This window comes from Equus caballus, chromosome 9, assembly GCF_041296265.1.
Source record: "Equus caballus isolate H_3958 breed thoroughbred chromosome 9, TB-T2T, whole genome shotgun sequence".
Taxonomy (NCBI): domain Eukaryota; kingdom Metazoa; phylum Chordata; class Mammalia; order Perissodactyla; family Equidae; genus Equus; species Equus caballus.
The window spans coordinates 87,224,549-87,243,527 of NC_091692.1; the positions used below are offsets into that span (position 1 = coordinate 87,224,549).

The 18,979-nt window shown below is 41.8% G+C and overlaps 1 protein-coding gene across 4 annotated transcripts in view; it reads right to left on the minus strand.

Annotated features, from left to right (window-relative positions):
• The window catches only part of ADCY8 (adenylate cyclase 8), a 217,675-nt gene that overhangs the window by 52,721 nt on the left and 145,975 nt on the right, over positions 1–18,979 (minus strand). For all 4 annotated transcript variants that reach the window (XM_023648978.2, XM_001916500.6, XM_070221828.1 and 1 more), the window contains one exon: positions 16,431–16,531. In XM_023648978.2, coding sequence (XP_023504746.1) covers positions 16,431–16,531 — 101 coding nt within the window. The remainder of the gene's footprint in view (positions 1–16,430; positions 16,532–18,979) is intronic.

Sequence of the window (18,979 nt, forward strand, 5' to 3'; positions counted from 1 at the left end):
AATGATGAACTATTATATGATATGCTATGACCTATAAAGAGTTATGAAGAACCATCAGTTAGAAAATCGGAAAGGGAATCAAGAGAGGCTTCACAAAAGTGGTGACATTTGGGTTAGGTCTTGATGGTTGAAGAAAAGGCTTTTAGGGAGGGAAGACTGGGGAGCACGAGCAAAGCATCAGAAGAATGAGAGTGACCAGTGTGTTTAGAGTTTTCCAATGACCCAGGTGGTGAGGCTGTGGGACTGGAGAGCAAGGGGTCTGATGAATGCTGAGCTACAGAGCTCTGGCTGTGTGCAATGTGCAGATGTTTAAGACGTTTAATCAGGGAAGGGTGGGTCAGATCTGTGTATCTGAAAGACAAGCGTGGTGGGAGGTAGAAGATGGAGTGAAGTGGAGAGAAAGTGTTTCAAAGATTTAAATAGTTGAGGCCTGAGTTAACAAGGGAGGGAAATAGGGTAACTACTGATAATTGGGAAGTTCAGGGAAAGATGTGGTGGCATCTTAATAAATGCTTTGCACGTGTGTGTACTAGCATTAGCACAAGGGCTATTATGGCAGTGGAATATTAAATTTTATTTCATTCTTCCTGACAGCCAGGAAGGGAAGAGAAACTTGATGAAACACGTAATCTTTGTTTGGTTAGCAAGTATACCAAATTTCCCCTGAGTCTAAATTCTAAATTCCTGTTAATCTTTGAGCATCTATACTAGTGACATTGTATGACATAGAGGATGATGATTTTATAATTTAACAACCAAAATAAAAGGATTCTTTATGTGGCTGTTTCTTGTGTCAAATGCATAGCATTTTTTTTCATTAAAAATAAGATTTGGTTGGAGGAGATGGGTATAGGCTCATAATTACACAGTTTCAGTGCCCTAACTTTTGACACAGAAACAGCAAACTAAAGTATATGCTGATCATGGATTCTAAGCCCTCAGTGGCCACAATGTTTCAGAAATCCAGGTGTGGGGGCCGTCCTGGTGGCGCAGCGGTTAAGTGCACACGTTCCACTTTGGCGGCACGGGGTTCACTGGTTCGGATCCTGGGTGCAGACATGGCACCGCTTGGCAAAGCCATGCTGTGGTAGGCGTCCCACATATAAAGTAGAGGAAGATGGGCACGGATGTTAGCTCAGGGCCAGTCTTCCTCAGCAAAAAGAGGAGGATTGGCAGCAGTTAGCTCAGGGCTAATCTTCCTCAAAAAAAAGAAAAGAAAAGAAAAGAAAAGAAATCCAGGTGTGATTAGGCTGCAGGACTTATTTTATTGTGAAATGGGTGTAGGGGGCATTTGGGAGAGGGAAGTCATTAAGGACGACACTCAGGTTTTTACCATCTTAATTGGGTCAATGCAGGAAGAGAAGCTAGTAAGCAGGGGATGACGACAATGAATTTGATTTTGGGCAAGTTGAGTTTTTGGTGCTTGTGGATCATCCAGCTGGAGACATCTAGACATATAGGCAGTTAGAGGGCCAGTTGTGGAACTTTGGGTCTGGAGTGAAGAGGTGGCCGTGAAGATCTGAGAATGGAGGAACTTGCCCAAGGAGGAGAGTAAGTTAGAGGACCAAAGATGAAGCCATGGGAGAAGCTAATGGGCTGGAAGAAGAGAAGGCAGAGAAGAAAATTTAGGAAATGTGGTTAAATAAGCAGGAGAGCGGGGTGCATGGTGTCATGACAGCCAGGGCATAAGACATTTACAAGGAGGGAGTACCCCAGACTGTCAAACTCCCTCTGCATGTTCTAGCATCATGAAGATTGGAAAGTGACTCCTCCAACAGTCCAGCTGTCATTGTTGGAGGGTTTGCTTTTTTTTTTTTAATACTTGCACAGTTTTGATTTGGATCACCTTGACAAGAAATCTCTGCAGGAGTTCTAGATAAGCACAGAAGGTCTGTGCAGCAGTGGGTTCCCAGAGGGCTTCAGGCAGATGGGAAACTTCCTCCCAAACAGGCTGGCAAAACACTCCCTGAGAACACACCATTATTCCCGGGCACCCAGGGGAGGCAAAAGAAGGAGATGCAGGTGGATCGCTTTGTCAGGTGGTCTCAGGAGAGCAGGAGTCAGTTCCGAGGCTGATGCGTCTCAATGTGAGGCAGACATTGAGAATACCAATGTCTTGTTTCAAAGCATGAGGCAGAAGCAAGAGGCAAAGGCGACTTTGAAAGCTGCTCAGCAGGAGCCTCGAACTCTTCTGTGGCCACCGCTGCCATCCCGAGTGTCTTGGGACCTCCTCATGGCATACAGGGCCTTGAAAGGCTGCCCTTGGCTCTCTCTGCTGCCTCTTCTCTCTCTCTCTCTCACCTCTCCACACCCCGTGGGCAATACTCAAGCACAGGCCCTAAATGCTAGGCTACTTCAAGCCGTGCACTTTCTCACAGACTGTTGGTGCTCCCCACTCTCCGGGGGAAACATCTTATTCATCCTTCAAGGCTCAGCTTTTCTCTGGATTCTTCCATGACACCTGGTACAGGGCTGAGCACATAGAAAGTGCTCAATAAATGCTTACTGACTTATGCTTCTCATGGGGAAAGAAGACCCTGTTTCTCCTCTCACCAGCCTTCAAAGGGAAGAGGGTTCCCACCCACACTTCCAGCCTCTCTGTCTACTCGCTTGCTGTATCCTCCTTGAGGAGAAGGAAGGGCCAACCCAACTGCTCAGAGGCTACTGGGTCATTCGGTGGACCTCATTCTTCTTGGAGGGCAGGGTCACCATTTATGCAAAGTTCAGACGCTTGTCCTCTCTTCCTCCTACATCCACTGGGATGGTTGGGAAACCAGAACCTTGACCCTCGCTGTGGGAAGAGGCTTGACCATCTCTTCTCTTTGGCTCTGCCATCTCTTCCTTTAAGCAAAGAAGCTCAGGTCACCCCAGAAAGTCCCAACAGACACCTTCCCAGGTCTGCTTCCCTCATTCCTTTGGCACTGGGGTGGGGTGGGTGCCTTGTATTGGTCTTTCCCAGCATCAGAGCATTAAGACCCCACACTGGAGTTGAAAGATAGAGTGGAGGAGGCGGGCAGAGATCCAAGGGGAGCAGGATGGACACCGTGCAGTCTCTTGACTTCAGCCACATTCTGCTTTCATCATAGTTTTGCATAGGCAAAGCAAGTATTTGCTTGGGAATTTATAAAATGGATGCTTTGCTGCCCGTTTAACTATTGTGCTTTTGCGTCTACTTTTGGTGGAGTGTCAGGGTATGCTGGAGGGCTGTGTGGGAGGATTTGCACACAGAACCCAACTAAGCCCCTAACATGGCTTTAAGTGATCAACTTCCCTCTGGGTCTGCTGAAACAAAGGAAAGGGAGGTGCTCTGGACTGAATGTTTGTGTCCTCCAAAATTCGTATGTTGAATCCTAACCCCCAATGTGATGGTATTTAGAGGTGGGGCCTGTGGGAGGTAATTAAGTCATGAGGGTGGAGCCCTCATGAATGAGGCTAGTGCTTTTATGAAAGAGACCCGATGAGGCCTGCACAGTGGTGCAGCGGTTAAGTCACACGTCCGCTTTCCGCTTTCACGGCCTGGGGTTCGTCGGTTCGGATCCTGGGTGCGGACATGGCACCACTTGGCACGCCATGCTGTGGTAGGCATCCCACATATAAAGTAGAGGAAGATGGGCACGGATGTTAGCTCAGGGCCAGTCTTCCTCAGCAAAAAGAGGAGGATTGGCAGCAGTTAGCTCAGGGCTAATCTTCCTCAAAAAACAAACAAACAAACAAACAAACAAACAAACAAAAACAAGAGAGACCTGAGGGAGCTCCCTCATCCTCTCTGCCATGTGAAAACACAGTAAGAAGACGGTCGTGCATGAACCAGAAAGAGAGATCTTGCCAGAGACTGGATCTGCCAGTGCCTTGATCTTGGACTTCCAGCCTCCAGAACTGTGAGAAGTAAATTCTGTTGTTTATAAGCCACCCAGTCTATGGTATTTTTTTATAGCAGCCTGAACGGACTAAGACAGGAGGTGAAAGGCAGGCATGTGGTCCAGCAGCAAGAATAAAGTCCGTGTTTGAACCTGTAGCCCTGAAATATAACCAGTAACACAGCCTTGAGCCAGGTAACAAAAGCTTCTGAGCATCATTTTTTAATCTGCAAAACTGGGCTTTTTAAGCCCACCTCTTAAAGGTGGCTCTGAGGTTAAAGTAAGAAAGCATAGCACATAATGAGAACTCAAAGAAATGTTAGTTCTCTTTCTCAGTGAAATTCAGGAAACCAAAGGCATTTTAAAGATCTATGGAAGAGTACTAATAACGAGACAGGCTTTCTAAGCAAGGTGCTGGCACTGCGTAGAAAATCCCTCTGGAAACCTCTGCAGCAGCCCCTCAGTGTTCGTTTATTTCTGCACACATAAACATTCTAACATCGGATTGCATTTTTTATCTAATTATAGAGCTGCTCAGGCGTCCAGGCGTTCGGAATTGCTTTTGCATTGTTGGTGTACATAAGAGGCAAGGAAACCTTTCATTTCTGAAATCGAGTCTGAAAAAGAATGACAAAGGATCTGCAAACAGCTCCATCCAAATCATTTCTAGACATTAAATTCTAATTACTCTCTGCAGTGTGCCTTTAAAACAGGGTCTGGGGTGGTGTTATGATTTGATGTTTGTTGGGGAGGCAGGGGTCAGTGAACAGCCCAGAGCAGCAGCTTGTGGTGCAATAGGAAACAGAAACTCAGATCGTAACGGAAGATGACATTCCTACTACGCTTTAGAATCTGCGAAGAACCAGAGTCCAACAGTGCATTTGACCCTGGTAGCAATCTTGAAAGGGAGAGATTCTTAGCTGCTTCAACAGATGAAAATCCCATGGCTCAGAAGGGGGAAGGGAACCAGAATTAATCAAAATGGGTATGGCTCATTTAATTCTTACAGCAACCCTAGGAAGTTGGCATTGTTATTCCCATTTTACAGATGAGAAAACTGAGGCTTCAGAAAAGTCAAGTACATACACAATGCACAGAACATAATAAGATCCAGTCCCTCTTCCTTCCCTCCTTCCTTCCTTTTCTATCCTCCCTCTCTTGCTTGCTTCCTCTCTCTTTTTCCCCTTCCCTCCGTCTCTGTCTCTGTGTCTGTCTCTCGTCACCATGCATGCAGACTTAGATGCATTGTTCTATCATAACAAAAGGTACTTTCTGGCCTTTCCTCAGTTTACCCTTCTGAGAGAGGAGCATCTGCGTGCACGTGGAAATTGAGGGGAAGAGCCAGGCCAGCACTGTCTGCCTTTGCCAGGGCCCATTGATTTTTGCTTTGGGGGCTGGGAATTAGCTGTGGTCCTATGAGCCGAGATGGCCTCATCTGCTCAAAAGTCCATGACAGAAGAAACGTGGGTGAAAGGCACCTACCATCTGTTTAGTCACAAAGCATCAGTCAGAAGCAAAATGAGTTGGAGAGGGAACCAGCACATGAAAGAAAGCTCGTGCTGCATCTGGGGCAAATGGGCCGCTCAGTTCCCACGACGTGTGGACTGTCTGGTCAGGGCTCAGCTTTGAAGTTTTCTTCATTGTCAGGTTTTTCTCTGCACAGAGCAAATGAGCTTGGGGTGCTGGCTGGTGTTTCAGTTACTGGCTTCAGCTTGCACCCCAGAGTCAGAGACTCTATTTAGCCAGCTGCTGGGCAAGGGGCCAGGTCTTTTCCCCTCGAACCCAGGAAATGGGCATCAAGGCTGGCTCACCTCCCCTGGTCCTACCACCTGTGAGGGGAACCTGCCCAGGCCAGCTGGAAAGTGCTGTGCTCTCTTCCTATGGGGCAAAGTGACCCCCTCTTCTGTCCCAGTGTCAAATCCAGACCCTCAGGTCCATCCTAGGCTCCTCCTTCTCTCATCCACCACATCCAGTCAGTCCCGGCAACTGTCAACTCAGATTAAATATCTAGCAAATTCTTCTTCTCTGGTCCACTCCATTGCCACTGTCTTGTCCCTATAATTTCTCGCCTGGCATTTTGCAATTGCTTCCTAATTGGTCTTCCCAATTCCAGACCTCACCCCCTCCTATCCTTTGTCCAGTGTTATCCTTCCAAACACAAATCTGATCACATCAATTCTTCAATTAAATTGCTTTCAATAAAGTCTCCTCTGCCCACCAGTCACAATTCCTCAACCAGGCTTACAAACCCCTTACCTCCAGGAGACTCCATTTCCAGTCCTTCCCTCTCCCCTCCTTCTCAGTCCTCTCCTATGACCTGGAGAGCTCCTTCAGGAGACGGCTGAGACATCAGTGTCACCTCTTCTAGGAAGCCTGCCTCGATCCCTCTGCCTCACCTCACTCCTACACATCCTATCCCACCTTACACTTTCCCTGTCATAAGAGCCATCACACCATGTTATAGTTGTTCAGCTAAATGCCGTTGCCCCCACTGGACTGTAAGCTTTGTGATGGCAGGGACCATAACTGTATACCTCCAGTGTCCAGCACAGACAGGCACATAGTAGGTGCTCAAAGGATATTTGTGGGGAATTTCAACATCTGTGCTCCAGGAGTCCAGAGGGAGCAGGCACCAGCCATGGCCACACCCTTCTTGGCTCCCATGTCCCCACTGGCAGGAGTGAAGAGGAGAGTCCAGGAAGTTTGGGTAAATTTGGCAAGACCTTGCCAACACCTTCAGATTACCACTCTGAGACGACCCCTTTTCCCAGGACCCTAGTCCCCACATGGCTCTTGGGTAGTCGGGAGACCCATTCTCCTATGGCACTCTCTAGTACCCTGTCCTGATGTATTCATTGCCATAGCATCTATGAATCTACATGCATAGCATACACATGTCTACATATGTATCTACACACACTACATATAAGTAGCTACATGTATAGCATATACATCTAGACACATACATTTATTTTAATTATTTCTTTGTCCCTTCTGTTAGATTATAAGGCCCAGGAGGGCAGGAGTTTTTTGGGTTTTTTAAAATATTTTTTGTTCAATGATGTATTCCCAGCATCTAGAACAGGTCTGGTTCATAATAGGCATTCAATGGCTATTGATGCATGGATTTCCTAGCCTACATCCAACAGAGGTACGTAGGCCTTCCTTCTTTCTCTCTCTGTGTCATTGAAAACTTTTTAAAAATTGTTAAATGAAGCGTAAATACAGAAAACTACACAAAGGTATAGCTTAATTAGCTGTTATAAAGTGTCTTCCTTTGTAACGACCACTCAGTTCCTGAAATAGAACTTTGCAGGGCATCATTCCTAAAGCCCACCCAGGTCACTTGTCCCAGTCACGATCCTCTCTCCCACCCTCAATTACTTACTTTCCATTTCTTTATAGTTTTATCATCCATTTTCAGAAACTATAGTTTAGTCTTGTTCGTTTTTTGTTAAATTTGATTTGTCTTTAAAAAACAATCTTCAGATTCTCTTTTTGTCTCTTTATTTTCCATACAATTTATTTGCTGAAGAATATGTGCCCTTTGACCTGTAGTATTTCCACTTTTTGGATTTCACTTTTGCGTGCTCATTCAATGTCTTCTGTCCTCTGTGATTCCTGCAAGTTGGGAACTGGATTCAAAGACCTGGGCAGACTTAGGTTTGAGGCTTTGGGTAAGACTGTAGACCTGTTGTGTTCGTCCATCAGGAGATTTGGTTGTCTTTCCTTTTTGTGCTGATAGCATCCTTTGATGCTCAATGCCTAGACCCATTAATTCACTGAGAGATGGAAAATGGTGATATTTTAATTCTATAATCTTTAATATTTATTAGCTTGAGTAATTTTATGATGTTTCTACTCACCTACTAGCTGGTAATCTTGTGGTATAATTCACGCAGGAAAGATGGAGAAAAGATTTATTTCTTTCCCTTTTTCACTAGTTCCCAAGATAATCAATCGGTACTCTATCATCCACCAATCAGTTCTCTATCCAACCCACCAAAGGTTGCCAACCCTTAAAAATGTTATTACAAAGTCATAAAGTCAAAAACATTTGCTGGATTTTTTGGGACATTTTAATAATCATCCCTACTGAAGCTCAAATCATTCCATCTTTGGACAGTGGGAGCTTCTTCAATGTGGCTTCTGAGTCCTTTGGACATGATGAATAAGCTTGATGACATCCTTGCTTTTTCGTGGGACAAGATGTTCCAGGCTTATCTTGTGTATTTCCTGTTCCAGCCCTAGAATCGCACATTATCTCCAAAAATTTATTTTAATAAAAACCTTAATATGTTACTTCAAGACCACAATCTGGCCCCTAGTTATGCTCATATGTACTGGGTCGGACATTCTTTCTAGAACTTTCCATATTTGTATCTCCAATACAGAATACCATCTTCCATTTAGTTGTCACGTCTCCTTAGGCTCTTCTTGCTCTGCAAGTTTCTCCGACTTTCTCTGTTTTAAACGACCTTGACAGTTTTGAGGAGTACTGCTCAGGTGTTTTGTAGAATGTCCTTCAGTTGGGATGTGTCTGATGTTTTTCTCACAATTAGGTTATGGATTTGGGGAGGAAGACCACAGAGTTCACTAGCCATTCTCATTACATCCTACCGACGTGACTTATCTCTGTTGGTGTTACCCTTTATCAGTTGGCTGAGGTAGAGTCTGTCAGGTTTCTCTGTTGTTCCTCCCATCCATACTATACTCTTTAGCAAGAAGTCACTTTCAGCGTAGCCACATTTAAGGAGAGGGGAGTTAAGTTCCACCTCATTGAGGACAGAGTACCTACATTATTTGGAATTTTTACACATGGGAAATTTCTCTATTATTCACCATTTATTTATTCATTTAATCACTTATTTACATCAGTAAGAACCCATAGATATTTATTTTATATTTGGGGTTATAACCAAATACTATTTTATTTATTTTCTTGCTCAATTTGTCCCAGCTTTGGCTCTTGGGAGCTCTTTCAGCCAGCTCCTGTGTCCCTTTGACATATGCCTATCATCTTGTGTGTGCGTGTGATTGGATACTTCCTTATTTCCTGGCCCTACGTGCTGTTCCAGGCTCATCTTGTTTATTTCCTGCCTCAGTCTTAGAATCAGCCAGTTCTCCGGGGAGCCCTGGTTCCTCTTACTGGATTTCGGTATTAGAAACCAAGATCAGGTTTGTGCTCGTTGCTGGATGTGCTCATCACTACTGAGGTGTCACTGCTTCTGGGCCTTCTCTGCCAACAGAGCAGGGAAATATGTGCGTGTGTTCAAGTCTGTGCATATAAACATGTCTATAAATATTCCTATATCTAACTATCCGTATCTATGTTAAACTAAACAAGTTCCTACCGCTGTCTCCAATTCTGATCCATTACCACTCTAGCCTTCTCTCATTGCTTAACTTCCACCTTTACTCCAACCGTGAGAAACTGGACTCCCACCATGTGCCATCCATCCACTTAATTGTTCAATTACAGTATAAATACATAGTGGTTTCATTGTTAGCACACACCTCCATGAGAAACACCTTCATCAACTAGAGGACAGTGCTTATGAGCAGTTCTTTTTGTCTTTATCCAACAGACCCGCTTCATTTCCAAAGCTACTTAGGAAACCACCTTTTCTCCCCATCCCCTTCAGTGAGGTTGTTTGGCACTTTTAATACAGTTAGATTCTTTTATCACAGTCTGATTCCATCAAGGGATCCTTTGAACTCTAAATAACTCTAAATAATTTTTAAAAATTTGTACTCATTAAGATTCATTCTTTGTGCTGTAAGGTTCTGCAGGTTTTGACAAATGCATAGAGTCACGTACATACCATTACAGTATCATACTGAATAGTTTCGCCACCCTAAAAAATCTCTTGGGCTTCATCTATTTCACACTCCTCCTCCTAGCTCCCCACATCTCTGGCATCTGCTGAGCTGTTTGTCATCTCTGTAGTTGTGTCCTTTTCAGAATGTCATATAAATGGAATTATACAGCAGTTAAGATTCATCCCTGTCTTTGCATGACTTGATAACTCACTCTTTTTTATAGCTGAATAGCATTTCATTGTATGAATGGGCCACCATTTTTTCTTTTTTCAACTCATCTATTTTGAAGGGCATATTGGTTGCTTCCAGTTTTTGATGATTATCAATAAAGCTGCTATAAACATTCAGGTGCAGGATTTTGTGTGGACATCAGGTTTCAAATTAGTTGGGCAACTACCTAGGAGTGTGATTGCTGGATTGTAGGGTAAGGCTATGTTTAGCTTTGTAAGAAACTACTGAACCGTATTTGAAAGTGGCTGAACCATTTTGCATTCCCACCAATAGTGAATAAGAGTTTCTGTCGCTCTGCATCCTCTCTAGCAAATGGTATTGCCAGTTTTTGCGTGTTTTTTAAAGAAAATGTTAGTCATTGTAATAGTATGTAGTGGTATGTCATTGTTATTTTAATTTTCATTTTCCTAATGGAAAATTATATTGAGTATCTTTTCATATGCTTATTTAATGTCTCTAATTCTTCTTTGGTGAGGTGTCTGTTCAGATCTTTTGCCCATTTTTAAAGTTGGGTTTTCTTTCTTACTGAGTTTTAAGAGTTCTTTGCATATTTTGGATACTAGTCTTTTATTAGACATATATTTTACAGACATTTTCTTCTAGTCTGTAGCTTGTGTTTTCGTTCTCTTAACAGTGTCTTTCACAGAGCAGGAATTTTGATTTTAATGAAGTCCAACTGATCAGTTTTTTCTTTCATGGATCGTGATTTTGGTGTTATATCTAAAAACTCAAAACCAAACCCAAGATCACAAATTTCTCCTGTGTTTTCTTTTAGAAGTTTTATAGTTTTGCATTTAGGTATGTGAACAATTTTGAGTTATTTTTGTGAAACGTGTAAAGTTTGTGTGTAGGTTCTTTTTTTTTTGCACAAAGCCATCCAAGTTTTCCAGCACCGCTGATTGAAAAGAACATCATTTCTCCATCGAATTGCTTTTGCTCCTCTGTCATAAATCACTTGATTATATTTGTGTGGTTCTATTTCTGGGTTTGCTCTTCTGTTGAACTCTGTGTCTTTTCTTTCTTCAACATCACACTGTCTTGATTATTGTAGCTTTATAATAAGTCTTAAAATTGGGTAGTGTGAATATTCTAGCTTTGTTGTTCTTCTTTTTTGGTATTTTATTGGTTATGCTATATCCTTTGTTTTCTCATATAAACTTTAGCATCAGTTTGTTGATGTTTATGAAATAGCTTGTTGGGATTTTGACTGACACTGTCTTGAATCTATAGATCAGGTTGGGAAGAACTGACATCTTAAGAACATCAAGTCTAACCCATGAACATAGAATGCCTCCTTGTTTATTTACATCTTTTTGATTTATTTCATCAATGTTTTGTAGTTTTCTGCATACAGATATTGTTCATATTTTGTTAGATTTATACCTAAATATTTAGTTTTTGGTGCTATTTTAAATAATATTGTTTTTTAATTTCAAATGCCACTTTTTAGTTGCTGGTATATAGGAAGACTGATTTTTGTGTATTGACCTTGTATTCTGTCAGCTTGCTATAATTGCTCAGTAGTTCAGGAGTTTTTGGTAGATCCTTCGGGGTTTTCTGCATAGAAAGTCATGTTATTTGCAGATAAACATAGTTTTATTTCTTCGTTTCCAATCTTTATACCTTTCATTGCTTTTTGTTGTCTTATTTCACTAGCTAAGACTTCCAATATGATATTAAACAGTAGTAGTGAGATAGTGCATTCTTGTCTGGTTTCTGATATTAGGGAGAAAGTTTTTCACCACCAAGGATGGTATTAGCTGCAGGTTCTTTGTCTATTGCATTAACAGAGTTAAGGAAGTTGCCTACTATTCCTAGTTCTCACAGAGTTTTCCTTAAGTGGGCGCTGGATTTTGTCAAATACCTTTTCTGTGTCAATTGACATGATCATATAATTTTTCTTCTTTAGCTTGTTGATATGGTAGATTACATTTTTTGGTTTTAGACTGTTGAATAAACCTTGCTTACTTGGAATAAATTCTATTTGGTCATAGTGAATAATTCTTTTTATACATTATTGGATTTTATTTGATAATATTTTCTTGAGGATTTTGGTGTCTATGTTCATGAGAGATATTGGTCTGTGGTTTTCCTTTATTTCAAGTATTTACTGGATTTTGGCACTAGGGTATTAGGATAATGCTGCCTTCATAAAATCAGTTAGGAACTGTTCCCTCTGCTTCTAATTTCTGGAAGAGGTTGTGGAGTATTATTTTTTATTTAAATGTTTGGTAGAATTCACTGGTGAAACCATCTAGGTCTGGTGTTTTGGTTTTTTGGTAAGTTTTTAAATTATTGATGCCATTTCTTTAACAGATATAGGGCTATTGGTGTTAACTTTCTTCAGTGTGGTGTTGGATAGTTTGTGTCTTTCAACAAATTGGTCTATTTCGTCTCAGTTATCAAATTTGTGGACGTGGAGTTGTGTGTAGTATTCTTTTATTATCATTTTATTGTTTGTCAGAGAACGTCTTTATTTCCCCTTCAATTTTGAAGGATATAGAATTCTAGGTTAGTGTGTTTTTCTTTCCACACTTTGAATATTTCACTCCAATCTCTTCTTACCTGCATGGTTTTTGATAAGAAGTACAGTGTATTTCTTATCGTTCTTCCTCTATAGGTAAGTAAGGCACAGTTCTCCTCCCTCTGGCTTCTTTCAAGATTTTCTTTTTGTCTTTGGCTTCCTGCAGTTTGAATATGATATTCTGAAGCGTGCTATTTATTTATTTATTTATTTGTGTTTATCCTGCTTGGTGTTCTCTGATTTTCCTGGTTCTGTGGTTTGGTGACTGTTACTCATTTTGGAAAATTTTCAGCCATTATCATCAAAAATTTCCTCTTCCCAGTTCTGCTTTCATCCCTTCTGGTATTCCAATTATGCGTATGTTATACATTTTAAAATTGGCCCAGGGGCTGGCCCCAAGGCCCAGTGGTTAAGTTTGCGCACTTCGCTTTGGCGGCCCAGGGTTTCGCTGGTTTGGATCCTGGGCGCAGACATGGCACCGCTCATCAGGCCATGTTGAGACGGCGTCCCACATGCCACAACTAGAAGGACCCACAACTAAAAGTATACAGCTATCTACTGGGGGGGGATTTGGGGAGGGAAAAAAAAAAAAGATTTGCAAGTTGTTAGCTCAGGTGCCAATCTTTTAAGAAAAAAAAAATTGGCCCAGAATTCTTAGATGCTTTGACCTGTTTTTTTTTCCCCCCATTTATTTTTGTCTTTATCTTTCAGTTTGGGAAGTTTCTATTGACCTATATTCAAGCGCTCTGATTCTTTTGTTGGCCTTGCTGAGTCTATCAATGAACTCATCGAAGGCCTTCATTATTTCTTTTACAGTGTTTTTGATTTCTAGCATCTCCTTTGGATCCGTTCTTGGAGTCTCCGTGTCTCTATTTATATTGCTCATCTCTGCTTGCGTGGTGCCTACTTTTTCCATTCGAACTCTTCATATATTAAAGATAGTAATTTTAAATTCCCTTTCCGATCCTTTCAGCCATAATCCATGATTCACATCCTGGATTCTCGGTGCGGTGGGCAGGTGTGGGGGAAGGGGCTCTGTGAATCCTTTTAATCTTCTTTTTGATTTAAAAAATATTCTTCCTGTCCACCTCCTGCTTCTCTTCAGGCATTAGTTGCCGTGTTTATGTGCTCTATGTTCCCTCTTGTTAAGTCCTCGTTTCTGAAATGTGTCTTTTTAAAATTTTTATTTCCTTCCTGAGCTCTCTTGACAAGTCTAAGTTTTCTGATCCTGATTGAGGTTATTTCATGTCTTGAACCACATTAAGTGCTTCAGTTCCTTTTGAAACAGTAGGTTAAAGTTTTGATATATGTTGTAGACATGCCTTTTTTCAGTGCTTTCATTGGCTGTCAGGATATGAGTCTGCTTCTGATTCTCTTTTTTCTTATAATAGCTTAGTATGGGATTGCCACCCATACATTTTATTGATAACTTTTGTGTAAAATTAACTTTGCTGAACTTTTGGAAAGAGGTGTGGTTTGGGGTAGTTTATTTTTTTGACTTCACAGAGCTCTTTCTTCACTTGTTCTTATGTAGTGTTCAAAAACATCATGGCTAGAGTCCCTTCCCACTTTTACATACACTCTCCCTTTTCTTCTTCTCTATAGTCCTGATGGTGAGTAAATTCTGATTCCATTCGCACAGCTCCTTCCAGAGCCCTACCCCAGGAGGGAGACTTGGCTGACCCATTTCCAGAGTTCACTGGGTCTTGATAGTGTTCATAGTGTCATAGTCGCAGCTCTTCAGGCCTGACTGTAGACTTTTGTGCTCATCTGATGCTGGATTAGGCAAACCCACTCTCAGTTGCTTTTTCGGTTTGGCACATGGCACTTCCCAGTGAGTATCTGTGGTCTATATTGGAGTTCTTTTGTTCCAAGATGTAACAGATGCCTACTTGCTTCTTTCTGATCCTTCCCACACAGATGCCAATATGACACCAATCTTGGGGCTATTGAGAGATTGTCACTATCCACTGCCGTTTTGGATTTGATGGGGCTACCACATCATCTGCTTTTGTCGTAAATATAGTCCATGAGGTTTTTGGTCTTGCTGTCTAGTTGGTCAGATATGTGGGAATTCTGAGAGATTCAGAAATGCGTCACTTCTGCCACCATGTTCCCGGAATCCCCTTTCTCCTTCTAATACCCCTGATAATCTAGAAAAGCTCAAGCCCTTCCCTGAGTGTTAGTTAATTTGAACATCCTTCCTTCTCAGAATCATGCTATAACCTTCTTCGAATATCTTCAGGGCCTCTTTCTTGCCCCGAGTATCAATTCCAGATTCCTTCATGTAGCTTTGTGAACTCTGAACTTCTGCTAACTCTCTCCTTTTCAGCCATGGCTCCTACCACATCCTTGCACAAATCCTTTACTCTAGGCTGTCCCATTTACTCACTATTCTACAAACACAAGTTTTTTTACACCTCTGTGTTTTTGCCAGTGCTGTTTTATAAACTGCGCATAATCTTCCACTCTTTCTCCCTCACCCTACTCAGCTCAAAGTACCACCTTTTCTGCAAACTTTCCCTTGAACCACGCAGTCAGAATGAATCACTGATTTGAGTACAAAGCAGTTAAGTAGTTAAAAGCACTGACTCTTTCTTTAGGTTCAATTTCCAGCTCAGCCATTATAAAGACATGTGACCTTGGAGAAATCCTCATCTACAAAATGTTAATTAAAAAGATGCCTCAGTTATTGGCTATTTCTGAGGCTTTATTGAGACAATCTGTGAAAAGGATTTGGCACTTTCTTGGCATGTAATGAGTGCTCAGTAACTGGGAACCGTTATTAATGTCCCTCTGCCACTAAATTATATTAGAGAATGTGGACCTTCTCTTGAAAAGTTGTACGATTCTCAGCATCCAGCATGTTGCTGTGCCTCTATTAGACATTTAGCGAATATTCGTGGTGTCACTTTTAACCATGAGAGCGGAAAATTCATGGTAAGTTTAGGGAGAAGGGAATTTTCCCTGGAAAAGAGGCAGGGGCTATCTTACAGTGCAGGGAGGGGAGAAAGCGTGGCCACTGGAATAATCCGGAAGTAGGTTCAAATAATGGCTCTGGCACCTGTAACCCGCACAATTTAAGTTTGTGTCTAACAGTGTGTTAAAGCCCAGACTCTGGATCGAGACTTCCTGGATTTGAATCCAGGCTGTAACATTTTTTAACTGTGAGATGTTGGGCAACTTATTTCAATACTCTGAGCCTCAGTTTTCTCTTCTTTAAAATGAGGATAATAACAGTACCTACCTCATAGGGTTGCCATGAGGATTTCATGAGTTACAGTGTGTAAAGATTCGTAACAGTGACTGGTCACATAGAGGTGTTTGCAGCATTATTATTACTATTTTTTTGGTGAAGAAGATAGGCCCTGAGCTAACATCTGTTGCCAATCTTCCTCTTTTTGCTTGAGGAAGGCTTTCCCTGAGCTACCATCTGTGCCAATCTTCCTCTATTTTGTATGTGGGATGCTGCCACAGCATGGCCTGATGAGTGTTGTATAGGTCCACACCCACAATCTGAACCTGGGAACCCCGGGCCACCAAGGCAAAGCATGAGGCTTAACTGCCATGCCACTGGGCAGCCCCTGCACTATTATTAAAGTGCCAATTTCACTGACCTCGGAAGCTATGATGCTGTATCTATGAACGACAAAGAGGAAATTAACAAAGGAACAAGTAAATGGTGATAGAGGCTCTTACGCTTACTTTCTGCATTCATAGGTGCAATGTTAAATGGGAGAGAGGCCTACTTTGATTTTGGTTGCTGTTTTTATTAAGATCGGGAAAAAGAGTCTTGCCTTGGCAGGGGAATGAGATTATTATGCAGAGTAAGACAACCACAATAGACACCGACACTATCAAACATTTTGGTATGGATCCTGGATCCCATTATTTTTAATTCTGATCCCTTGAAAAGGTCACCTAACTGGCTCCAGGGGAGGGACCCTTACCTCACAGAGGCATTCCACCCGAGAACTCAGTCCTTTCATATTTACCTTGAAGAAGGAAGCAAACTTTGTATTGCCGTGATAAATAGAAGAACGATGAACGCACAGACCAAGTTTGACTTGAATACTTCATCTCTCATTTGAGAATACTGTAATTAAACAAAAAGAAGGAGAACGAATTACTTTGCAGCAGAGTTTGCCTTTCAGAAGAGTGTACTTTTGCCAGTGTTTCAAGTCGTGGGGGAAACAGCAAGGAAAGACAAGGCATTTAAATATTTTCTAAAAACTAAGAGAAATCCATATCTTAATAAACCCTTTCACAGAGCTTTATCTCCATCCCTCCCGCCAATCTTCCAGTGAGAGCCCAGGATTAAATACAATTCCCCTCCTAGTAAAAGAGAGTGAGAGGGGGACTTCACATGAGCTTGTCCACTTCTTCTCCCTCTGAACTAACATCGTTTTAACAAAACAGAGGAGCGCCCAGCCATATATGTAGCAAATCAAATTCACGTTGACTTCCTTCATGAGTAAACTTAAGTCATTTAAGGATCTTGCTCTATTTCTTGTTAGGTTTGGGGACACAGAGCAATGTTTCACCAGAGAGTCTTTCAGCCTCTTTTTTCATAAAAACTATTGAAAAATAAATTCATAGAATCGTAGAACAGAAAGCAGCCTATGAGAGCTTCAGCAGATGCTACCCTTTCCCTTCACACAAGAGGAACCAAGACTGATCAGCCAATATGCTTGATGCCCATCTGGTGTCTGCTGGAGGTGGCCCTGGGGAATGGCGGTAACTTTATTTTGATTATCCAGAGCACTCAGCGATTTCATCGTCCAGCCTCAAAAGCTTCTGGAAAGTCAGCACTGAATGTGTGCTTGCCTTTGGACTGCCTAGTTTCCTGAACCTCTTGGAGTCACCATACTGAGGAATAATCCAATTCCCTCAGAAGGAGGAAAGGATTTTTAAAACTGAAAAAGGCCTTAAAATTAGGCTAAACCAAGCCCCTCATTTTATCTTAATTCCAGAAAGCCCTAGGAACTTGTGGGAGATCACACAGCATGCAGATCAGAGGGGGAACAGAAAGCTAAGCCTGGCTTTGTGACTTTGTAATCCCTGATTTGAATTTCATAGAGTTACTTTGCAAAGGAAGCCCATAAATAGAGCTCTCACGACATCTCAGGTTCTATATGTCCCCAATACCAAGAGGTTTGGTCAGGTCAATGAAACAACAAAATCAGTCCAAGTTGCTGTTGGTATGTCACAATCGACAGTTAACGGTGATTTTTATTCTCTTGTCTACCTCTTGGTGTGGTTTGGGTTTTCGACTGAACTTACTGCTCTGGGTCATGGCTAAGATTTGGGGAATGACAACGATCTTTGGCTCCACGGGGGAAGCACAATGCTGCTCAGAGACTGCACATTCATTGCTGCTGCAGGGCCATGCTTTTTCTACTCCCAAGTATTGAGGCCTCTGTCCACCTGCTAACAACCTGCTCGGTATCTGGAGGGGAACCTGGAACTTGTCCTTGAAGAATCACTATAAGCCATCTTCTTTCCTGATAAAACTGCAGAAAATCCATGTTACTAATAGTTACAAAGAGTGCTGCCTAAGAACGGGGCAAAATCATAGCGACACGCAAATACCAGCTTGAAAATAAATGAGTTCACCACAAACCAGTTAATTTAAAGAAAGAGAAAAGTCTGAATTCCTTTTAACAACCAACAGTACAAGATCTATTCTTCGTTGGCTGACTAATTTCAAACCAGCTTGGTTATATAGATTTGATAATGAGATTTTTAAAACAACACTAACAAATTTTATCATACTTAGTCCCTCTCTTCATCTTCATCATTATCATTATCTTCCTCTTCATCATCAACTCATCATCGCTGTCATCATCACAGCATCTTGGAGCTGTAATGGACCATTACGTTCAGGAATCCTTGCCATAACATCCCTGATAATTACTCAAATGCTGGCTGAATATTGCCAGATGACTTTCTCTGCTTTGTTGGAGGAAGTGGGTTTCTTTTCTCTGAACCGGGGCACGGCATCCTACAGTTTCAAACACCCTTAACTTGAACACTCCCAGTGCCTGAGAGCTCAGTCCTTTGCAAAGGGTTCCTTTCCATTTGGGGCCCATTCTCACTGTGAAAATGTCCTTTCCTATAGATCCCAAGCCTGAGTCTCTGACTCCTTTCCTGAATGTTTCTTACTGATGACTTAAAAAAATCAGCATTTGTCCAGACTGTAGCTGTGTGTATTTTTAGGTTTTTCATTTTCTGTGGATGGCAAGCTGGGTGGAGACAAAGTAAAAGGATCTAGTTTGCTTCCAGATCTTCTACTCTGTCAGTGTTTCACTGTGAGCAAAGCCAATTTCTTTGAACTTCACTTTTCTTATCTGTCCAATGGGGGAATTAAGACAATTCATAGGTTTTACCATGGTATTCTATTTATTCATGCTAAATTTAATAACAAATTCCATTGTTATCATGTTTGAACTCCAGTGCCTAACGCAGTCACATAAAAGAAGAGCCTTATAATATTTGTGAAGTTGACGTAAGTCAAATATAAAATACTGGGCTTCAGAATGCA